At 44.0% G+C, this 19438-nt stretch overlaps 1 protein-coding gene across 2 annotated transcripts in view; it reads right to left on the reverse strand.

Annotated features, from left to right (window-relative positions):
- The window catches only part of S1P (membrane-bound transcription factor site-1 protease), a 92171-nt gene extending 73384 nt beyond the window's left edge, over positions 1-18787 (reverse strand). Inside the window, exons 1-3 of one of the 2 annotated variants that reach the window (XM_076196773.1) lie at positions 18330-18787; positions 9126-9477; positions 8888-9039 (exon numbers count right to left, since the gene is read on the reverse strand). In XM_076196773.1, coding sequence (XP_076052888.1) covers positions 8888-9039; positions 9126-9429 — 456 coding nt within the window. In that variant the 5' untranslated portion in view covers positions 9430-9477; positions 18330-18787. The remainder of the gene's footprint in view (positions 1-8887; positions 9040-9125; positions 9478-18329) is intronic. The other variant, XM_076196774.1, reaches the window with a different exon arrangement.
- Positions 18788-19438: the final 651 nt, after the last annotated feature.

The raw sequence follows: 19438 nt of genomic DNA on the forward strand, positions 1-19438 counted from the left end.
TTGTTTCCTCATCCCATCATTCACTACCCTTCCCTCTATTTCCTCCTGTCCTTCTTGTTCCACACACCATCCTTGCACACTTTGTGACTCCCTCCTTGAACCATCCCCATTCCTCCTCCACACCTAGCTCTACTCTATCCTTCACTCCCTCCCACTCCTCTCTCAGCTTCTTCTTGTACTCCTTTTCCTTTTCATTTAAAGAGTTCACTCTAAGCACCTCCCTACCTTTTGTCCCTTTCCTCTTTCTCCATCTATACTCCACTCTCAACTTACCTTCCACCAAAAAATTATCTGATATTTCCCCACCCTCTCCCCTTAGCACATGTACATCCTTAACTCTTCCTATCATAATCCTATTTACCACTACATAGTCCATTAACGCTCTACCTACCACCCTTCCATCCACCACCCTCTCCCATGTGTACTTATGCTTGACTTTCTTTCAAAAATGTAATTTTCGCAGGAAAATTAATTTTTCCCTGATACAAACCTGAGGTACTCCTTACACTAGGATACTCTCGCGTAGCGCGAATATTTCTACTGCGAAATTAAAATCCTCACTCTGTGGGTCTGGGCAACGCTTATCCTCAGTAAGGGGCCCCATTGGGGCAAGGGGGGGGGCCCTTGCCCTCCACCACAAGTCTCGCACACTATAACCATTCTCTGAGCCAGGTATGATTTAAGCACAAGGTTGTCAGGCAAGGAGAAGGAACTGTTTAGAGGGGTGGTTGAGGAGGGCCATTAAAGGTAAGGAGTACCTCAGGTTTGTATCAGGGAAAAATTAATTTTCCTGCGAAAATTACATTTGTTCCGAAGAATACAAACTCTTCGGTACTCCTTACACTAGGAGACTCGGACTTAGGAGGGAAGGAAGTTGTTATCTAGCCTGGGAAACCGCTGTAAGGAAAATCTAGTGTGCTAAGACTATGTTGACCAGACCCCTATACATCCCCCTCACTTTGAAGTGCACCCCTTTCTGTTCCCTGGAGTGGAGACAGAAAGGTTATAATCACTTTTGTACCACTGAAGGGCTTGAATTGATTCCCTTGGAATGCTAGAGAGCCCGCGGGTGAGGTAAGGGAATGTAAGAGTATGAGAAGGACTTTAGAAAGTTATCCCTGCAGTTGCCGAGCCAGAACCTGGATGAGTTGTCAGGGTCGGCTGTGTGCTCTTGAGGAGGGGTATATCATTTTCAGGACTTCTTGGGCGGCCACTATGGGGCCCAAAGATAAGTTCCCTAAAGATTCCCACATAACTTCTTTGAGGTAAAAGGAAGTGAACGTATTCTGGCTCTTCCATATACCTGCTTGAAGAACCTGGTTGACTGACCGATTCTTTCTGATGACTAGGGAGGTCCCTACTGCCCTCAGGTCATGGGCAATCTGTGTGGTTCATGTCGCAGGCTCTGCGGATGACTTCCATTGTCCAGTAAGAAATGGAATTCTTAGTGATGGGCTACCTTTAGTAGAGATGAACAACCACTTTAATTCTGGTCGAAGATGTTCGGTTCTCTTGAGGTAGGTCCGGATGGCTTGTACCGGGCATAGAACTGTTTCAGTCTATTCTCCCCCTGCAAATTCGTCTAAGGATGGAACACTAAAGGACCAGAATCTAGGGTCGGATTTGGCAGGATCTTGGTTTTTGGCAATGAATTGAGGCATGAAAGTGAAGGAGACCTCTTTCCATCCTTTGGAATGGACGACTCTATAAGAGATGGCATGTAACTCCCCTACTCTCTTGGAAGATGCCAGGGCTAGCTAGGAGAGGTCCTTCAGATGTGCCTCTCGGAGAGGTTCGTAAGGGGGACCCCTCAGAGAGTTCAGGACTAATGCCACATCCCGCGGAGGAGAACTGATTTCCCTGGGGGGGGCATGATCTTTGAAGTGCCTGAAGAGCATGGAAATTTCCTGTGAAAGGGCTAGGACCATGCCCTTCAGAGAAAACACCTGATTTAGAGCTGCCCTATAGCTTTGTACTGCCGAGAGGGAGATCTTCCTGGACTTCCTGAGGACGTGGAAGGAGGCGATCTCAGGAATGGTGGCTCGAACTGGGACTAACTTCCTGGAGTGGCACCATTTGCAAAGGCGCATTTCCCTTGATAAAGGTTAGCTGAGGATGAGCAAATAGGAGCGGACATGTCCTCAACCACTTCTCTGGGAAAACCCTTCTTTAGGAGGATCTGGACCATAGTCTGAACGCGTGAAGATTGAGTGCTGAAGGGTTCTTGTGCCAAGGCCCGTTGATGGGTGGATACAGAAGATCTGGTCTTCCCTGAAGGGCCAGAGGCTCTTCTACTGCTAGCTCGAGGGCGTCCGGAAACCATGGGGCTTCGGGCCACCAAGGAGCGATCAAAGTCATCCGAAGGTAGGATGCGTGTCTTGCTCTGAGGTACCTTCTGGAGCAAGGGAAATGGTGGGAAAGCGTAGGAGTCCAGGTTGTCCCAACTGTGCAGAAGAGCGTCTTCTCCTGCTGTCAGAGGATCCAGGAAAGGGCTGAAATATTGGGAGTTGGTGATTCCATCTCATTGCAAAAAGGTCCACTAGAGGGGAGCCCCATTTGCTGAGGATGAAGTTCGCTACCTCTCGATAGAGGGACCATTCTGTGTTGATTATCTGATTCTTCCTGCCGAGGTGGTCCGCCCAGACATTCCTCTTCCCCGGCATGTAACGGGCTTTGAGTGACACCTGGAGATTCTTGGCTAGGTTGAGGATGTCCATCATCAGAAGGCATAGTTCCTGGGAGACTGTGCCCCCCTTGCTCGTTCAGGTAGGGTACTACCGAGGAGTTGTCCGACATTATGCCCACTACTTTTCCTGAGACTTGATCCTTGAAGTGACGGAGAGCCAGGAGTACTGCTTTCAACTCAAGCCAATTGATATGGGCTGTCCGCTCGACTGTGGACCAGGAACCGCTGATGTGATCGTCGTTGAGGTGGGCTCCCCAGCCCTCCTTGGAGGCATCGGAGAACAGGAGGACTTCGGGGGGAGATGGGCCGAGGGGCATCCCCATGAGAAGGTTGCATGGGCCTTCCACCAGAGAAGAGAATCCTTGACTTCTTCGGTGAGGGAGATGTGTTGTAGGGGTTCTCCCTCTTGCGGGGCCCACTGAGACTTGAGGAGCCACTGTAGCGGTCGCATTCTTTGTCTACTCCAGGGGATTAATTTCTATATGGAGGCCATATGGCCCAGGAGGATTTGGCATTGTGTAGCCGTCAGGAACCTGGTCGATAGTGCCTGTGCAACTAGAGAAGCGAGATTCGGGATCCCCTTTCCTACTAGGAAGGATTCCATTAGGGAGGAGTCCAGGACCATACCCAGGTACGTGACTCTCTGTTCTGGTAAGAAATCTGACTTTTCCGGGTTGACTACTGTGCCCAATTTCAGGACAAAGGTTAGGACCATTCTCAGGTGTTCTGGCATAGCTGGGCGGAATGCATCTTGGAGGTCCAGCGACACCATGAAGTTCCCTTCCCTGATAGACGCCCTTACGGACTCTGGGGTGGCCATTCGGAACTTTGTCAGGGAAAAGGAACTTGTTGAGTGGAGACAAATAGATGACTGGTCTCCACACCCCTGTTGTCTTTTCTACTAGGAATAGCCGTGAGAAGAACCCTGGGTCCGGAGTCGAGACTTCCACTCAAGTTCCTGTCTGGAGCAGAACGGAGGATTCCTCCGCTAGGGCCCGCCCGCGAGCCGAGTCCGGGTGGAAGCTGCTGACTTGGATGGGATAGAGGGAGAGGTTTGGGACAGTGGAAAAGGGAAGACAATAGCCCGTCTTAATGACTCAGTAGGTCCAGTCTTCCGCCCCGGCCTCTTCCCATGCTCTCCAGTAGAGGGAGAGGCAACCCCCTATCTTGTGCAGAGGGGCTGGCGAATTCCTAGGAGTCCTGTGGGGGAGTCCGGAGCCTCTATAATGTTTGCGTCTAGGATCTCGGAGTCCACCATATCCGGGGGAATCAGCGTGTGGGTGAGCATAAATCTCCCTGAGGAGGGGGTCACTGGGGTCCCCGAGGATGGTGTCTCTCCTGCGGGACTCGAAGTTGGCCCAGGACGTTGAGAGACAGGAAACCTGATGCTTCAGGGCTCTGCTCGCGCTTGCCAAAAAGCCTGGAGGTCGCATTCTTCCTGGGGTTGTAGTGCGGGTAAGAACCCCCACGCCGAGGCAAGGAGGCGTTCTAGCCAGGAGTTCACCGCCAGGGACAGAGCCAGTGATTGAAGGTGGTTGCTGACTTTCCTGCCAGAGAGGAGGACGTTTCGTCTGCGCAGCGACTCGGCGTCCGCCTAACCAGCTCTGGTAACCTCGCCGGGATCGAGGCTGCTCCGAGGGTTGACCCCGATGGGGTGTAGAAGCGCTTCTGGTGTTCCAATGGGACCGGAAGCCAACGCGTCTTCTCGGTCGTCCTTGTTGCGAGAGCGTCGGAGGCCTGGGCCATGGCTCTCGCCGTCTGCGTACTCCATGGAAGGTGGAGGGGAGGAGGCTGGGCTTTCTGAGAGTTGGCCGTCATGAAGATGTCAGACTCGAATGTGGCTTCCTCTTCTTTCGGGTGGCCCAGTCGATTCGCCCTCCGAACCCTCGCGAGGACGTCCGAGAAGGAAGGTGGGACCACCATCGAGGATTCCGACTGGGAAACGGGAGGGGAAAGGGAGCGTGCCCCCCCCCCCCCTACGGAGCTGTGGACATCGTCGTCGGCGTAGGAGGAGTCGGGCGGGCAGAGAGGAACCTCACGCTACCATCCCGGTCACTGATGGGTACAGAGGGGGGCCGAGCAAGTGGAAGATGGTCGAGGGGGGCCCTTGGGGGCGGTGACTCCTCACGAGCTTCCGTGCGGTGCACGAACCGCGCTTGAGAAGCGCGGAAAAATTCCCGTTGGGCCTCCATCTGTTCCTTCAACGTAGTGACGAGTGAACAGAGTGGGGAGGAGGTCCGGGGAATGTCCGCTTGAGTCCCGCCTGGGTGCGGATGGTCCGGGAGACGCCAAGGGGAGACTGCCTCCTCTGGACGAAGCCGAGTCACCCACGACGAACGCGCGCGTGGGCACATCTCGGGCTTCCTGCCCACCGGGCATAGAAAGGGTTCCGGCGATGACCCGGCTCGTCTGACGACGGGTGGAAGGTGGATGTGGGGGCCACCCGAGGAGGAGAAGAGGCCGACGCGCTCCGAATCTCCGAACTCGGCTCCTTTGTCCGTGGGGGGGCGGAGCCGCCGGCAGCGTCGCGGGGCCGGCGGACGCATCCGGGAAAATCTCGTACCCGGGGGGGTTCGCGGGGGCCAGCGCGTGCCCGTCGGAGCTAACCACCCTGTGGGCAGGAACAGGAGACAAGTGGCCTGAGACTGACTCGGGGCGGCTATTGTACAACCTTTCCGTTTACTACGCTTAGGAGGGGGGAGACAACTGCCCGCGTCCTCCGCCGACGTAGCATGCCTTCTCCTTGTGTCGGGTGAGGGGGGAAGCCATCTAGAAACACCGCGTCTGCAACCTCGTCCCTGATCTCTGTCCCTGTGAGCAAAGGGCATGGAAAGGGCACCGTTGATCACCCAGCTCTTCCTACGGTGGGTGTTGTGCGTACAGCGGGATTCCTGAGTAGAAGAGACTCGTCGTGCCGGCGTCGAGTTTCGGGGGCAGCCGCAAGCGACCACATCCGGGAAAAATGTCATACAGGAACGGTAGCTAGCGGTGGCTTGACGCGCATGTCCGACTACGCTAACCGTCCTTTGTTGAAGGAAGAGGACAACTTGGCCTGAGAATGACTCGAAGTGGCGTTGTACCACCTTCCTGGCGACTGTTGAGTTTCTGGGATGGGCGAGGGCAAGCCGCAAGCGACCTCATCCGGGAAAAGCTCGTACAGGAACGGTAGCTAGCGGTGGCTTGACGCGCATGTCCGACTACGCTAACCGTCCTTTGTTGAAGGAAGAGGACAACTTGGCCTGAGAATGACTCGAAGTGGCGTTGTACCACCTTCCTGGCGACTGTTGAGTTTCTGGGATGGGCGAGGGCAAGCCGCAAGCGACCTCATCCGGGAAAAGCTCGTACAGGAACGGTAGCTAGAGGTGGCCTGAGGCGCATGTCCATCTACGCTAACCGTCCAGGTTTAAAGGAATAAAGGACAACTTGGCTTCCTGTCTACTACGCCGTGGAGGAGGGAGAGAATTGCTCGTCTCCTCCGAAGCCGTAGGCCGCCTTCCCTTGTTTTTGGGGGGGTGAAGAGGGAAGCCATTTTCTATGCTTGCGCACCTTTGCCCTTATCTCCCTTCGGCGAAACCACAACAATACTGGAACCAGATTCCATACTTACAGTGAAGGGTAGGATACCCGGTGGCGGTTAAGGGAATAATACAGGGAATGGAGAAGCACTTAATAATTCCAGGACACAGGATGGCGTAGGGAAAACCCCGATGAAATTGAAGGACGACGAACTCCTTAGCGTCCTTAGAGTGAGCTGGCGACAATCGAAGCGGATTGCTTGATTTTCGGCACCGACGTAAACATAGAGAGATGTTAACGCGGTCACTACTGCGAAGAGAATGGTTATAGTGTGCGAGACTTGTGGTGGAGGGCAAGGGCCCCCCCCCCTTGCCCCAATGGGGCCCCTTACTGAGGATAAGCGTTGCCCAGACCCACAGAGTGAGGATTTTAATTTCGCAGTAGAAATATTCGCGCTACGCGAGAGTATCCTAGTGTAAGGAGTACCGAAGAGTTTGTATTCTTCGGAACAACACTGTTTTTGCTATCATCAACTCTCTTTCTAAACACATTTCCACCATCAACTCTCCACTACGATTTTTTCTTGGAACTCCACATTTCCCGACCACTCCATCAATTGGATAATTTCCTACCCTAGCATTAAGGTCTCCCAGTATTATTACATTGATATTTCTCCCTAAATCCTCTATGCACTCATTTAAATCTATCCAAAAAGCCTCCCTTTCTTCTACGCTCTTCTCACTGCCAGGCCCATATACACTTACAAAAACCTACATCTCCTTTCCAAGTTTCACCTTCATCCACATTATCCTTGGGGAAACCTCCATCCACTCCACTACACGTTTACCTATCTCTTCACTTACTAGTATAGCCACCCCTTCCCTTCCTCGCCCTCTCTTCACTCCTGATAACCTCCCACTTACACTCCCAAACTTACACTCGCCCTTCCCTTTCAGCTTAGTTTCACTCAAAGCCAACACATCCACCTTTCTTCTCACAAACATACTACCTTCTCTTCCCTTTTACTCTCATCTGTACCACATCCACGCACATTAAAAGACCCAAACCTTAGGGTGCTGGTCAGAAAACTCCCAGACCCTCTTATTTTTTTTTTTTTTTTTTATAAACCAAGGCTTTTTCCCCCTTCCAAGGGAGGTAGCCAAAAAGGGAAAGGCATAAAAACACTCCCACCCATTTCATCCCTAAATACACTCCACACCCTCCCTCTCATCTGAGCACCTCCTGGATGACGGGTCATCCCTGCACCCTGCCCACCGCCCTGGGTCAGAAGCAGTGTCGCAAGACACAGCACATCCACAGCAAGGCCGCTTCATTTAATCGGCGACCCCCCCCTCTCCATCCCCCCTTGCATATAAGGAGAGGACGGGGAGAAATCCCTTCGGGCTGCGTCAAAATTTACTCACGCATACTACCCCACCCCCCCGACCATTCCTCCTCATGCAATCACAACATCATCCATATACAACCATTCTCCACTCACCTCTGTCTTCCGTCCTCTCCCTTCCTTCCTCAACAGACATTCCCCTCTTCCCCAAAGCCCCCTTCACCCCATCCATCCACCTCATCCTAGGACGTCCCCTCATGTTCACTCCCTCCACATCTGCCTTCCATACCTCTTTTACTAGTCTTTCTTCACTCATTCTTTCCACGTGTCCAAACCATCCTAATATTCTTTCATCAACCCTATCTCCCAAATCCTTTTTCACCCCTGTTCTCCTCCTCACCTCCTCATTTCTCACTCTATCCAGCCTAGTAACCCCCACCATACTTCTCAGACACCTCATCTCAAACACATTCAAACTCCTTCTCTCTTCTCTTATGTTCCACGTTTCTGCCCCATACAGTGCTGTTGGCACAATCACTCCTTCATACAGTCTCCTCTTCACATCCATTCCCAAATGTCTATTCCTCATTACACTCTTTAATCCACCAAGGCATTTACTCGCTTCTCTCAATCTACATTCTACCTCCACCTTCACTCCACCTTTTCCTGCTACACTTGCACCCAAGTATCTAAAACTATCCACTTCCTCCAGTCGCTCTCCCTTAATGTTCACTTCCAGTCTACTGCCACTTTCACCCCTTGTACATCTCATCACCTTACTTTTACCCACATTTATCTTTAGCTTTCTTCTATCACATACTCTCCCAAACTCTGCCACCAGCTTCCTCAATCCCTCCTCTGACCCTGCCACAAGCGCAGTGTCGTCCGCAAACAACAGCTGGCTCACCTCCCACTTTTCTCCATTTTCTTTAACCATCTCCAATCCCTGACCCACTACCCTAGCATTCACCTCTCGCACCCTCTTATGCCTTTGCTTTTTCTTTTAGGAATGTCCCCTGCGGGGCTACAAGGAGAAGGATGCCTAGTCCCAATCCCCGTCGCTTTCTTCTCGCCTCTTACGATCCAAGTGGAAATACTTGGTGGCAGTATTCTTTTCCCCCACCATAGGGAAAATGCTGGAATCATTAATACATTATATTATCAAGGATCAAAGGATCATACTGAGAGGCATTATCTGGTTCGTGACTCAGAGCACAGGTTCACCAAGGGTAGGTCATGTGTAACTACTTTCTTATACTTTTACACTAATGTGTACAAGGAGGCAGACAACAATGATAGTTACAATGTTATGTACTAGCTCAATAAGATAAATCACTAACCTGAACAACATCAAAATCACTTGGATAATCACTTGCTGGATTGAATCTTGGTAAAATCTCCCAGTGAATAACATTGGAATCATTCAATGCTGCTGCAATGAATCGACTTCGAGCTTCTTGCCGATAATATCCATTGTAGGCAACTATGTATTCTGTTCAAATGAATATAATCTTAGAACATGAAAAAATATAATCAGTAAATATTTCTTTAAAACATAAACATAGTAACAGAACCTACCATTTTCAACTACACTTGCAGAGTATTTGATTTTTACTTTTTCCTTTTTATTTGCGCATAATGACCCTTCTTCATTTGCCTCCATGCCAGATTCTTGTACATTACTCTTAAGAGGTGCACTAACTTTATCACCTACAAATACTGATGCTGTTCCTTGGTATGTGGATTGCCCACTCTCTGTGGTATATGTGGTTGGAATCCAAAATAAAAGGGCAGTTAAAACATATAGATAGGCATTTGTTTCCAAACCAAATACTCTTTGTCTTGTATATTTGAGGGACTTCCATCTTGACATACATTTCATGTTGGGGTGTCAAGAACTTTGTCCTGTCATGTCATTGTGTGCCACTACCTGAAATAAGAAAGAAAATGTCAGTGAAACAAGTCAACATTGACCAGGTACCAATTCACTAATTTAAAACATCAGAATATCTTCTGTAGGACCTGCATCAGCAGCATCTGGGAAGTTAGCAATGGGGCTGCACCCTCAGAATAGATAATAAAAGATGGTAGCTTTGTCTCCTGGTAATAATAATAACAACAGTTGCCTTGAGTTTTACTAAGTGAAAAACCCATAGCCTCACAGTAGTTGGCAAGATCTCTCTGGAGAGAAACTTTGAACTGTTGTATTGGTATTGGACCATTTCTAGTATGTCACTGGCTGAAAGTAGTAGAAGGAGGGGAGCAGTTGCCAGTTGTCAGCTGTATAAAGTGTAAGAAATACAGATGAAGTTGCCAGAGATCTTGGGCCTAGTCTGGAGACAAAGTATCAGTCCCTTGTGCCTTTTGATGGAGGTAATGTTGATAGGTATTCAAAATGAGCAGCTCCATTCTCCATATTCCTGGACCACCACACACAGGTTCCTATCATTGGTCCCTCTCCTGAGGGTAGATATCTAAACAAAAACACCCTACAGTTACCAATGGATTATACAGATACAGTATAAAAACTTACAATATTCATTAAAGCAGGGGAAAAATAATCATCTCTTGATCCCTTTTTAATTCCTCACTAGTGGTGCATGCCTTCTCAGCTTGGGCAGTTGTTACCTGGAAGAGTCGCTTAACATTGGAAAGGATAACCCTCATCCCTTTTGTTTCCATTACACATGTCCCTTTCCCATGAATGATCAAGGCAAACTCTGACCCAGACACCCACTTACAAGGAGGAAAAAAGGCCATTAGTAGATCAAGCCACCAAGCTCTATCCATTATAGTCCAAACTGTGAACTAGCTACCCATTTGCTACAATCTTATGACTCCCTCCTTGAACCATCCCCATTCCTCCTCCACTCCTAGTTCTACTCTATCCTTTACTCCCTCCCACTCCTCTCTCAGCTTCTTATACTCATTCTCCTTTTTTCTCTCATCTAAGCAGTTCACTCTAAATACCTCCCTACCTTCTGCCCTTTTCCTCTTTCTCCACTCTCAATTTACCTTCCACCAGATAATGATCTGATATTCCCCCACTCTCTCCCCTTAGAACTTGTACATCCTTAACTCTTCCTACCATACTCCTGGTCACCACTATATAGTCCATTAACACTATTTGTCACCCTTCCATCCACCACCCTCTCCCATGTGTACTTATGTTTGACTTTCTTCCTAAACACTGTATTTGCTATCATCAACTCTCTTTCAAGACACATCTCCACCATCAATTCTCCCCTACAATTTTTACCTGGAACTCCATACTTCCCAATTAATCCGTCTATTGGTTCATATCCTACCCTAGCATTGAGGTCTCCCAATACAACTACATTGACATTTCTCCTTAATCCCTCTATGCACTCATTTATGTCTACCCAAAAAGCCTCCCTTTCCTCTACGCTCTTCTCACTACCAGGTCCATACGCACTTACAAAACCCCACATCTCCCTCCCTAGCTTCACCTTCATCCACATCAACCATGATGAAACCTCCTTCCACTCCACTACCCACTTACTTATCTCTTCAATTACTAGTATAGCCACCCCTTCTCTCCCTCGTCCCCTCTTCACTCCTGAGTACCTCCCAGCTACACTCCCAAACTCACAGTTGCCCTTTCCTTTCATTTAATTTCACTCAAAGCCAGCACATCCATCTTTCTTCTCACAAACATACTGCCTATCTCTTCCCTTTTACTCTCATTTGTACCACATCCACACACATTACAAGACCCAAACCTTAGAGTACTGGTTGGAAAACTCCCAGACCTTCTTATGCCTTTAATTTTTTTTAGGAATGTCCCCTTTTGGGGCTACAGGCAGCAGGACTCCTAGTCCCATCCCCCGTCCCATTTTTTGTCGTCTTTTACATCTCAAGTGGAAAGACTTGGTGGTACCATTCTCTTCCTCTTCCACAGGGTAGGCAAAAAAAGGAAATGGATATTCAGAGAAATAGTACAGGACAGTAACAAGGGGTTGGGGGACAGCATAACAGAAGGATAGTCTTTGTATAAAAGTGTCATCATTTCTCTATGAACAGAGTTTTCCTCTATCACAGACAAAATTATGTGTGGGTCTGGTACACAGGGGTGCCCCATATAGACCCTAAAGTATCAACTGCATGCTACTCTGCCACAATACCCCAGACGAGTTAAAAGATAAAAGGGATAAAGCTTGGATAAAATGGAGGAAAGACAAAAAAAAACAAAAAATGGAAAATATATACTGATTATAGAAATGAATATGTACAAGTGTGCAGAGAAGAAAAGAGAAAACACGAAAAGGATGTCATAGAAAAATGTAAAGATCATCCAAAACTATTTTATAGATTTGTAAACAAAAAACTGAAATGAATTAGTGAAACTATGACAAGGAGGAATAGATTACAACACAGGTGCTCCCTCGCCGTTGAGATCCACGAAATTTGCTTTTTTCCCGGAGTTCCAATCTTTGCTGGCACTTTGACTATCGTGTGTATTTACCTAGGTAGTCGTATTTTACGGGAGGAGAGCTATGCTCGTAGTGACCCATTTTCGTATCTCTCCAGATCCAGTTTATTCTTAAAATCGTGTATAGTTTTGGCATTCACTGTTTCTCTATTCAGTTTGTTCCAGACATCGATCACTCTATATTGGAAGCTATTCTTTTTTTCAGGTCTCTTCTATAAGTGTCCTTCTTTAGTTTCTTTTCATGTCCTCTTGTTTCTCTTATGTCCCACTTTAATAAGTCATCTCTATCAAGGATTTCCATCCCTTTCATAATTCTGTAAATGGTCAATAAATCACCTCTTTCTCTTCTCTGTTCCAGTGTTGACAGATGTAGTTTCTCCAATCTTTGTTCATATGTCAGATTTGCCAGTGTAGGTGCCATTTTTGTTGCTGCTCTTTGGATTCTTTCTAAATTTCTTATGTTCTTCTTTGTGCTGGGTGCCCACAATGTTGTGGCATATTCTAGTTTAGGTCTTATCAGTGTAATCACTATTTTTTTAACCATCTCTTCTTCTATGTAGTCGAAGGCCACTTTCATTGATCTTAGTAAGTTAAAAGTCTCTCCAAATAATTTGTTGATGTGTTTGTCAGGTGTCAAGTCGCTTGAGATGATTACTCCCAGGTCCCTTTCTGAAATGACTTTTATGACTTCTTTGTTTCCAATTTTGTATTGGCCCGATACTCTATTTTTGCTTTTTCCAAATTCTATTATGCTACATTTCTCAATGTTGAAGCTCATCTCACGTTTCTGACTCCATTCCCATATTTTGTCTAGGTCTTCTTGTAGCGATCTACAATTTTCTTCCGTTTTTACTCTCTTGAGTAATTTGGCATCGTCAGCAAAGAATTTCATGTAACAATTTACTCCCTCATCCATATTATTTATATATATGGCAAACATTAAAGGAGCCAATACAGAGCCTTGCAGGACTCCACTTTTCACATCTTCCCAGTTCGAACTTTTATTTCTAAGTACCACTCTCATTTTTTTCCAATTAAGAAGTCCTTCATCCATTCTAGCAGCTTACCCTCTATTCCTCCTATTATTTCAATTTTTCTTAATTTTTATGCGGTACCTTATTGAACGTCTTTTGTGTGTGTGTATGTGTATGTATATATATATATATATATATGTATATATATATATATATATATATATATATATATATATATATATATATATATATATTATATATACATATACATACACACAGTGTGGGCTAACTATTCACACTAAAATCATGATGTTCCAGGCTGTAGTTCTTTCCACCTTGCTACACTATCCGTGTGCAAAACCTGGACCCTCTACATATGCCATATTGAACACCTCTAGAGCTTCCAACAGACTAAGCTATGGCATATCCTCTGCATCCACTGGAAGGACTGTATCACCAACAATGATGTTTGAACATAAGCATATATGAATAATGTAATTCTGGATAATTTCACTTCAATACACAGCATAGACCCAACATTGTCGTTTATTCCAATTTTCCCTGATCTTCAAAATGAATACTCTAATGTCTCAAGAGGGAAATAGATAAACTCCTAAGAATCATGAAAGGACTGCTGCAATGATCCTTTCTAACTGGGTTAAGTAAACACATTCTAACCTAGTGGCACTAGAAATTATCATAGAGGATGGTTGGACTATGTGTGGTTCTAAAAAACTGTTACCCATTCATTTGCATTAACAAAACACAGATAAATCAAGGGTAAATCAAAATTCAACCTTACAGTAGGTCTTCTAGGTAGGTTTTAGTGTTAATACCTGGGGACACACCACTCCCACATCTCTGCCTGATCCTAATACACTGGAACTGGTCCATAATCAAGTTCATTGCTGCTCCTCATGAGGCTGGGCTATGCAGAACTGGAGGCTTATCTGGGATGTTGTCCAGGAATTTGTTTAGCCTCCATTTGAAAGCCTCTGTGCTGACTCCCGTTAGGTCCCTTACCTGTCTCTGGAGACAACTGAAGAGTATGGGGCCAGCACAGGTGGAGCTTTCCACCTAGATTGTCTTCAGTTGCTGGGAGCAGCTGCTTATGGACCTTCTTTTGCAGGTCCTACCAAACCTGGAGTGGTATTTCCCTTTGATACCACCTCTTTAATTTCATGATGGGTTTGGTGTTGTGCCCTCCAGTACTTTCCAGACATAAGTCACAATATAGCTTTTTCTACATTTCTGCAGTGAATAGAGCTTGAGGATTTTCAACTTCTAGTAATTCAGAGTCCCTGATTAACCTCCTCATGAATATCCTCTGAACCTGTTAAGTTCTTGTATCTACCTAACTTTGTGTGGAGACCATAGCTGGCAAGCATACTCCAACTTTCACACTACTAGGGTCTTTCACTGAGGTAGCAAGTGCTTGGACTTCCTGGTCTTAAGGAAGACACAGTCATCAGTCATCCATACACCCCAGGTCTCTAGTGTTTCCTTTATTTTCATTTTCTCTGCACTCACTGTGTACTGGTACTCTTTTAGATTTTCATTTGCCTATATCTTATCAATTCAAATTTATTTTTGCTGAATATCATGTGGTTTTCACTTGACCACTTGTATACTACCTCCAGATCTTTTGGTATCTTTTTGGAATTCTCTCTGGTTGTAATCTCTTGAGAGATCCTGATCTCATCTGCAAACAAGAACACTTAGGATATTCTAACCCCCTGATCTATGTCAGTTTTCATGACCAGGAAGAACAGTGGGCCAAGCACCAAGCCCTGTGGCACTCCACTATTTACCATTGAGCTTTTTGACAGGGCTCCATCCAGTATTATGCTAGGTAAAATTCCAAAATCACACAAACACAGTTACCATATTTTTCTGTGCATACCACACTTTTTTACTACATATCAAACTTAAAAATTAGCCCTGTGGGTTATACAGTGAGGCTATGATTTTTATGGGAGGGGGAGAGGATAGTCCAAATCTGCCCTATTAGTGCCAAAACAGCCCACTCTAGCAACAGCCCTTAAGTGAAAATTTATCAAAATAATAATAAAACCAACTTAGTAATGTGGAAATTTATAGAATGGTTTCTAAAGTATATTCAAACTTATAAAATTTACCAATATTCCCAATCTTTAATGATGATTTATGATCTGTTTAATTACATTTATCTTTATATTGGTATGGGACTTCAATCAACCATGTGTGATGGATAAAATTATTTGAAGACACATTCAATATGCCACAAGTTTGTTTACAGTTGCTGCATCATTATTCAGCTGACAGCATTCTTCTTCTTATGACCTGTTCTGCTTTGAATTGGTTCTTAAGTCACTCTCCTTCATCACACATGCATATATCCATACCTGTCAAGTCTTATGTTTTTTGCGTAAGTCTTACATAATTTTTATGATTTTCAAGTCTTACGGCATAAGTTGAAAATCTTACGCTTTTTCTCCACATGCAATGTGTTTTTTAATGTGTTTGTTTTAAAAGATTTGAAATTTCCCTTTTCAAGTGTTTACAAGAACCTTTGTAAACAGTACTATCATCATGGTCAGCATGGTGTCAAAATCTACTGTGAAAAAGCTATGGTTGTACTTTGGGCGATACCAGCCTGAATGGGAACATGACAAGGAGTTTCACAATCAGATCACGAAGTCAGAAGAAGGATGTGAATATGCATTTTGCAAGGCATGCAGAGTATAACAAAGAGCATCAGTGAGCTGCAGTAGGTTCACTGCAGCTCTGCCTCGCTGATGGTCTTTGTTGTACTGTTGTACACAATGTACACACATGACACAGTATGAGCACCACATACGGTAACAAGAAACAGTACTGTTCACAAGAAGTAAACAGTACTGTTTTTCATTATGTGGTGTTCATACTGTGTCATGTGTTTACATTGTGTTTTCATTCTACATTTGTTTTAAAACAAATATTGAATGACAAAAAAAAAAATGGATTTCTTATGGTTTAATTACCATTACACAAACTTATGGTCTCTAATGCAAAATCTTATGGCAAGACACCACAGTAGCTTCAGTTATGCATATAATCAGTATCTAATATCTACACCAAGGTACAAATTAAAATATAATGAAATAAAAATAAGTCAAGAAAATATTGTACTGTAATTTCTTCAAATAATTTCAACTACTGTATTATGATGAAAAAGCATAGTAATGCAATTGGACTTATATGAGAACTTAAGGCATGGCGTCACAAACATTCACTGTCTTGTTCACTATGGTAATATTACTAGTCATCAATCTCATCATCTTCAGACCCTGAGAAGTCATTCTGGTAAGTTTTTAGAAGTGTACACCTATGCAATATGGCATTAGAAAATTAAATATTAATTTTGTAAATTCTAATACATCAACATGATAAATGTTTTTCTTGGTGGAAATCAATAACAGAAAAAGTTGATAAAAGTGATACCCTTATAAATGGAACTGTGGCAGCAGCTTGCGATGCCATCTTTATTTTGATAGATGTGGAGTTTGAAGAAAATAAAGTATGATAAATTTGTCTGTTCTAACCTAACCCACCTAACCTAACCTCCATTTAGTAATGTGGTACCTGTAATTCTAGAGGTAATCAGGGTCATCACCATTGACTTGGACCTTCAAATCTATCAAAACAAAGATGGCGTCACAAGGAGTCGCTGTGGCTCCATTTGTTTGTGTATTGTTCTTTGTGATGTTGTGATGCATGAGGTGGAATGATGGGGGGTGAGGTAGTGTGTGTGAGCAAAATTTTGACGCAGCCCAAAGGGATTTCTCCCCGTCCTCTCCTTTATATGGGGGGACGGAGAGCGGGGGGTCGCCGATTTAATGAAGCGGCCTTGCTGTGGATGTGCTGTGTCTTGCGACACTGCTTCTGACCCAGGGCAGTGGACAGGGTGCAGGAATGACCCGTCATCTAGGAGGTGCTAAGATGGGAGGGAGGGTGGAGGGGTGTGGAGTGTTTTCAGGGATGGAATGGGTGGGAATGATTTTATGCCTTTTCCTTTTTGGCTACCTCCCTGGTAAGGGGGAAAAAGCCTTGGTATATGTATGTATGTATTGTTCTTTGTAATGTTGTTATTGATTTCCAGCAAGAAAAACTTATTACATTAATGTATTATAATTTATAAGATTATTATCTAATTTTTTAATGCTATATTGTGTAGGTGTGCCATGCTAAAAAAAATACTGTCATTTTAAGTTAGGTTAAGTTAATGGGGGAGAAAGGGAATTTTTATGGAAAAATTTATAAATTTCATTGACAACACACCTAAATCTATGAAGAAAACATTTTCTCATCATAAATTGTAAGACAGGGAAATGAAAAATTACCATGATTTGTAGACATTTTAAACCCACATTTTCTAACCCCCCCCCTCAAAATGAGTCTACCACTAATTAGGAGGGTCTCACTAATTGCCAAACAAACCGAACAAAACCGATAAAAGTTTGATCCATACCACCAATGATCATTGAGGATGGGCTGGATAAAAACGTAACTTCTCTTTGATCATATTACATGGAAATCACACATTTTAAAGAAAATAGTTCAAATAATGCAACCATATATATATATATATAGGTGTGCATTTGAGCAAAAACCGTCCTTGTTTGGGTTTTGTTGGTTTGTTCGGCTTTTATCGGTTTTGTTCGGTTTGTTCGGCAATTAGTGAGACCGAATAAGGAAGGCACTATCTGCCACAGCTTGATATACACCAGAAAATATGGTATCTTTACTAACACAAAACTTACATTGTCCAATAACTCGTAACCTAACATAATCATTCCATAGAAAAGATAGATCTTTCAAATGCAATAAATAATGAAATGAAAAATGTGTTAGTGTGATACTGGAATGTTGTATGTTAACCTCACCTATGTTAACCTGACCACTAATATCTTATTCGGGGGAGGGCAAACTGCGCTGATCCTAACCCATGGGCCTGGGATTGGGTCAAACATGGACATTTAACATAAAATTTACATTGTGACTGTCCAATTACCAATAGCTCCTAACCTAATACTACCTAACTTAACCTAACATAATTATTCCATGGAAAATATAGACCTTACAAATGCAAAAACGAAAGAAGTGAAAACTGTCCTTGCGTGATACTGGAAGAGAATTTGGGATTGAAGGGGTAGATCAAAATAAAATACAAACTTGAGGGGTTAGGTCTGTAAATTTTTAATTTGCAACTGAGTTACCAAATTGAATTCTCGAAACTTTTAAAAACTTAATTTCGTGGTGCTATTTAACTAAACCATTCCCTTTTCAACCTGTATGTAGAATCTAATTAATCTGGCTACACTATTTAGAACTTACTTCACCATGTCCATTACAGGGAGATATGTTTTGGCGAGTGCAACCTGGATTCGATGTATTTGTTTACACACTTCAAGAGAGCAATATTTATTTTTCAACTTGTAATAATATGTTATTTCTTATCTAATAAGGAATGTCACGGAATAAATTTCAACGTCTTTGTCTGCTGTAAACGGTAAACATGAAATATAAATAATTCTCTGTACTGAACACTGCGTCAATGGTATTTGTACTTCTGTTCTTTACGATCCTTGGAAGAGTTTGTAAATACCATCGTCTTCAAAGCTTTCTTCACTGTCACAACATTTATGTTCGTACCATAATATAGTCACTAGAGTATTTGCTGACAGAGCTATACCATTATAGAAAACTACAGTACTATTGATTGGAATAATTTTTTAGTAGTTTATGGTAACTGCCTGCCTAGATTTTCCTGTTTACTAAACACATATTGAAATTAAAGCAATCACAAATGCTTTCAGCACCTTCTGAGAACGCCTACTCCTATGACCTCTTGGTCCTTATAAGGCAAGATAACAAGAACTACGTGTACAAAATACACCATAATAAACCCATGTTATAAATTGTATTGTCTTTAGGAAATAATCATTATGATAATAATTCACACACGGGACAATTAAACACATCCAGTACTAGTCCAGGAGCATTAGCTCAAATATGGCTTCAACCCAGAACAAATTAGTAACAAGCTGAAATTTTCAGAAATTGCTAGAGACTTTCCTACTAAAAGTCCCTAAGAATCCCCCTCGAGAGTTTTGAGAAATTCAAGATGGCGTCCAAAATGGCCATCGATACCATATTTTGTTATATCTCAGGTCTCAGTCAAGATAGAAACACAAATGAAATATGAAAATATAGGTTTTCAGATCCAAAGAATTCACTTATATCAGTGTATGTGCCATAAATTAAGCCTGTGCCATGTTCTTGAGTTACAAGTACATTCACAGATGTTGTAACAAGTAATTCTGAAACGCCAGAAAATATTTTTTTAGTTATACGTGTAAAACCATGATTATCAATTGATGAAAGTGTTATCCTGATTCATATGTTGTATGTAATTTTATTTTTTTTTTTTTTTTTTTTTTTTT

The sequence above is a fragment of the Oratosquilla oratoria genome, chromosome 13 (genome assembly GCF_046742065.1).
Source record: "Oratosquilla oratoria isolate Oo_2021 chromosome 13, ASM4674206v1, whole genome shotgun sequence".
Lineage (NCBI taxonomy): Eukaryota > Metazoa > Arthropoda > Malacostraca > Stomatopoda > Squillidae > Oratosquilla > Oratosquilla oratoria.